Below are 5,217 nucleotides of genomic sequence, written 5' to 3'. Positions count from 1 at the left end.
CGGACGAACGCACGCACACTCACGTACGCACGCACAGACGCACGCACGCAGACACACATACACACACACGCTAGCACGCACGCACGTACACATACACGCACACACACGCAGTCACGCACGCACGCACACAAACATACACACGCACGCACGCACGCACGCACATACACACACACTCACGGACGGACGCACGCACGCAGACACACTCACGTACGCACGCACGGACGCACGCACGCAGACATACATACACACACACGCTAGCACGCACGCACGCACACATACACGCACACACGCAGTCACGCGCACAAACATACACACACACACACACACACCCACACGCGCGCACACGCATACACACACACACACACTCGTGCACGTACGCACGCACTCACACACTCACACACGCACGTATACATGCACGCACACACAAACACACACACACACACACTCATATACCAATGTGTTTGCTTCTCTTATGTGGAGCTTAACGGATCTGCAAATATACCTATATGCTTGAGTAGGAATCCAAAAGTCACATTTGTACATCTGCCACGAGATTGAAATCGTATACCTTTTTGTTGAAACCAACAGGTGATGGCCGGGACCACACAACGATGGCTGAGACAGAAATCCAACAGCAGGCAACACTTACACAACTTGAACAAAAATGAAAAGATAAACGAATGACTATAGAAAGAATGTGATTAAAGGTAAACGAATGACTATAGAAAGAATGTGATTAAAGGTACACTCCTTCTCGTGAAAACGATCAAGTTCACCACCTCGGATACCTATGTTCAAGCTTTAACACTTGATAGAGCATCCTTTAACTTTAATCCCTTGCCCCCCAAATATTATTCTGTCTGCTTCAGTAATGTGGGAATGCTTGGTTGTTTACTGTTGTAGCTGGCACTAGTGCCAATATGCAACATTAATTCCTCAACACACCCCACGCTGACCATCAATTTCCCGGGCAGTTGATTTACAGTACGCGTGGAAGAGGAGGGGTGTTCTTATGTCATGCAAAAGCCGGGGGCGGTCTGACACAGTGCGCAGATCTAGTTTTATGTCATGCAAAAGCCGGGGGCGGTCTGAGACAGTGCGCAGATCTAGTTTTATGTCATGCAAAAGCCGGGGGCGGTCTGACACAGTGCGCAGATCTAGTTTTATGTCATGCAAAAGCCGGGGGCGCTCTGACACAGTGCGCAGATCTAGTTTTATGTCATGCAAAAGCCGGGGGCGGTCTGAGACAGTGCGCAGATCTAGTTTTATGGGAAGAAACTCGCCCTGAAAACAAAATCATTCAGTGAATCGTGTGTAATTTAGAGTTCCTTCCGGATGTAATAAAGTAGTAAAGGAGACCCCCGTCCCCCTTCCCTTTGAGACTTCTGAAAAAATGCAAGCCTTCAAAGGACCCGGGTCTCAAATATGACGTACACAAAAAACAGACAACCAATGGAAAAACTGAAAAAAAATGTCTTAAGTTAAAATCAGTATGTCTTAATTGGAGGGTCTGAAAAAAAGAGGTGGGCACGGGATTGATCCACTGTATTTTTCAAGCAGAGACGTACGTAGCTTGTTACGTAGCTTGTTACGTAGCTTGTTACGTGTTAACTGATATGAACCAAGAAAGCAATAACGTTTCATGCATACCTAACAAAACATCAAGTTTTATTTCCACCTGATTAAAGTGTTTGTTGTTGCAAATGATGACTTTTTTTCTGTTTAAAGGAAGTGATATATGCGTATGTCTGGTGAGGTGTGGTATGATGCTATGCCACCACACACACACACAGACATACACACACACACACACACACACATACACACACACACATACACGCACACAAACTCACACAGAGCACACAAACATACGCACACACACAAACATACACACACACACATACACACACAAATACATACACACACACACATGCACGCACACACACAACCTCAAACACACACGCACATACATACACACACACACTCAAACACACACACACACACACACACACACACACACACACACACACACACACACACACACACACTATAAGCAAGGTAACAAAGCAGCGTATTATCTTCGTAAAGCATTTATAAATGAAAATGTTCAGACAGAAACTATACTACATCTATTTGACATGTTAGTACATCCAATTTTAACATATATATGGAGCTGAGGTTTGGTTTCCATATAATTTTACTAGCACGAAAGATATCTCAAATCTTCATTCAGTTTTTGAGAATTGCTTATCAAATAAATGTCCAAGTGAATCTACACATATAAAATTTTGTAGATTTATTTTAGGAGTACACAAGAAAGCAATGTGGCTTCCAGTTTTAGGAGAGTTGGGAAGATTTCCACTAAGTATAAAGATGATATCACAAGTCATAGGATTTTGGGGACATATCTTAGATTCAAATCAACAGTCTTTATTACATCATTTATACAGTTTGATGATATCTAGCTCTAAAACAAGTCCATGGTTGCAATTTATTAAACAATTATTATCACTTGTAGGATTTGAGCATGTTTGGAAAAACCAATTTACATTTAATGCTAATAAATTACAATTTGCTATACAACAAAAAATTATGAATGAATACGTTTTATTTTGGAAAAACAAAAAATCTGAAAAATGTTCAAGACTTGAGTTTTATTCACTAATTACAGAACGATATACAATACAAGCCTATTTAATTTATATTTCAAATATAAATCATAGAAAAGCTCTAGCAAAATTAAGAACAAGCACACATTCTTTAAAAATTGACTGGGCGTCATAGAGGAATATTGCGAGAGAATCGCCTCTGTAATACATGTAAAGTAATTGAAGATGAACTACATTTTCTAGACAATTGCAAGAAATTTAACAATATTAGAAAAAAGTTAGTAGAAGAAGAAGTATCAAACTGTGACTTAAGGAAACCAAGCGATCTGTTATTTAAAAAAGACGAACAAATTCAAAAATTGCTTGGAGCCTTTGTTTTTAATTGTTTCAATATTGAATGAAATAATTTGTACATTATTTATCCATTCAGTTATTGTACAACTTGTGTCAATATCCTTAAGGGTTGATGACAATAAATTCTATTCTATTCTATTCTATTCTATTCTATTCTATTCACACACACACACACACACACGCACGCACGCTCCAGCCAAGCATTTGATTTGTTGGGACTGAGTGTCCGGAGAATTCACTTTTACTTCCATTCTCCACCATTTCCCCCCATTCTCCAGCTATCGAACTCTATGTTTGAGCCCCCCCCCCCCCCCCCCCACTTTACGCGCACTCGCACGCAACATTATGCGTGACTAAACTAGTTTCTGACTCTAATCATCAAAATGCATAGTCCGGACTCACTAGCACCGCGTCACAGAGAGGAGTCGGTGACACGGTCAACTTCTCACTATTTTAATTCTAGCAAACAAATGTACGTACACACACACACACACACACACACACACACACCACACACACACACACACACACACACACACACACACAGACACACACACACACACACACACACACACACACACACACACACACACACTGGCACACACACACACACACAACTTCTCACTATTCCGTAATTCTAGCAAACAAATGTACGTGTGTGAACCGTTGCCTGCTTTTGTCTACTGCATTGTATCACAAACAAATGAACTGCACGGACAAATCTAATAATTATTGGGGGAGGGGTGAAGTGGGGAGGGGACTGTATGTGTGGGTAAGTGGGGGGTAGGGGGCTTATTCGCTGAGTTCTCACTATCACTATCACTATCAATATCAAGGCTCCGCGAAGCTATCAACGACCTGCTTATAGACCAGGGATTGCTTTTTGTCATGCTGCGAAACAGTGCCAGCCCCTTAACCCACCAGGCGGTAGCGACCGGGATTCGAACTCACGACCCCTCGATTAGGAGGCCGACATATTACCACCACGCCACTGCGCCCGTCTGATAGCATGTTTGAATCAGTTTATTCGGGTTCATGCATGTTCATTGTAGGCCATCAGTTCATTGTAGGCCATCAGTTCATTGTAGGCCATCAGTTCATTGTAGGCCATCAGTTCATTGTAGGCCATCAGTTCATTGTAGGCCATCAGTTCAGTGTAGGCCATCAGTTCAGTGTAGGCCATCAGTTCATTGTAGGCCATCAGTTCGTTGTAGGCCATCAGTTCATTGTAGGCCATCAGTTCGTTGTAGGCCATCAGTTTCTTGTAGGCCATCAGTTCATTGTAGGCCATCAGTTCATTGTGGGCCATCAGTTCAGTGTAGGCCATCAGTTCAGTGTAGGCCATCAGTTCAGTGTAGGCCATCAGTTCAGTGTGGGCCATCACTTCAGTGTAGGCCATCAGTTCAGTGTAGGCCATCAGTTCAGTGTAGGCCATCAGGTCAGTGTAGGCCATCAGTTCATTGTAGGCCATCAGTTCAGTGTAGGCCATCAGTTCAGTGTAGGCCATCAGTTCAGTGTAGGCCATCAGTTCAGTGTGGGCCATCAGTTCAGTGTAGGCCATCAGTTCAGTGTAGGCCATCAGTTCATTGTAGGCCATCAGTTCAGTGTAGGCCATCAGGTCAGTGTAGGCCATCAGTTCAGTGTAGGCCATCAGTTCAGTGTAGGCCATCAGTTCAGTGTAGGCCATCAGTTCAGTGTAGGCCATCAGTTCAGTGTAGGCCATCAGTTCAGTGTAGGCCATCAGTTCAGTGTAGGCCATCAGTTCATTGTAGGCCATCAGTTCATTGTAGGCCATCAGTTCAGTGTAGGCCATCAGTTCATTGTAGGCCATCAGTTCAGTGTAGGCCATCAGTTCAGTGTAGGCCATCAGTTCATTGTAGGCCATCAGTTCATTGTAGGCCATCAGTTCATTGTAGGCCATCAGTTCAGTGTAGGCCATCAGTTCAGTGTAGGCCATCAGTTCATTGTAGGCCATCAATTCAGTGTAGGCCATCAGGCAATTAGAGACGATGTTCGAAAAAACATCTGTGGAAGAGTTACTCTCCGTTGTTTCCATAGAAACACCGAGGCAAGCCTACAATGCCACGTGTAGCTTTCCTCAGTGTTTCTATAGAAAAGCAAGGAAAACAAGGGAAAGCAACTCTTCCATAACCCATAACATCCCGACACAGTTATTACCGGAATTCGTCTTTTCTCATGTGAGATCTTTAGTAATAATAATAATAATAATAATAATAATAATAATAAAAAGGGT

The 5,217-nt window shown here is 42.9% G+C and overlaps 1 protein-coding gene and 1 long non-coding RNA gene across 2 annotated transcripts in view; one reads left to right on the top strand and one right to left on the bottom strand.

Moving 5' to 3' along the window:
* Positions 1-1,704, top strand: part of LOC138954732 (uncharacterized) — a 6,888-nt gene extending 5,184 nt beyond the window's left edge. Inside the window, exons 4-5 of the long non-coding RNA XR_011451951.1 lie at positions 589-707; positions 743-1,704. This is a non-coding gene — a long non-coding RNA (uncharacterized lncRNA). The remainder of the gene's footprint in view (positions 1-588; positions 708-742) is intronic.
* Positions 1,705-3,996: 2,292 nt separating this feature from the next.
* On the bottom strand, positions 3,997-4,956 carry LOC138954726 (uro-adherence factor A-like). The gene has a single exon (XM_070326502.1). It carries the CDS (start codon positions 4,954-4,956, stop codon positions 3,997-3,999), a length of 960 nt encoding a protein of 319 aa, XP_070182603.1.
* Positions 4,957-5,217: the final 261 nt, after the last annotated feature.

Source organism: Littorina saxatilis, unplaced genomic scaffold, assembly GCF_037325665.1.
Source record: "Littorina saxatilis isolate snail1 unplaced genomic scaffold, US_GU_Lsax_2.0 scaffold_471, whole genome shotgun sequence".
NCBI lineage: Eukaryota > Metazoa > Mollusca > Gastropoda > Littorinimorpha > Littorinidae > Littorina > Littorina saxatilis.
Note: the sequence above shows the minus strand (reverse complement) of the source record. Positions and strands in the feature narration are given on the sequence as shown.

Coding starts and splice junctions, on each gene's coding strand:
- LOC138954726 (XM_070326502.1), bottom strand. CDS start 4,956: ATGGCCTACACTGAATTGATGGCCTACAATGAACTGATGGCCTACACT.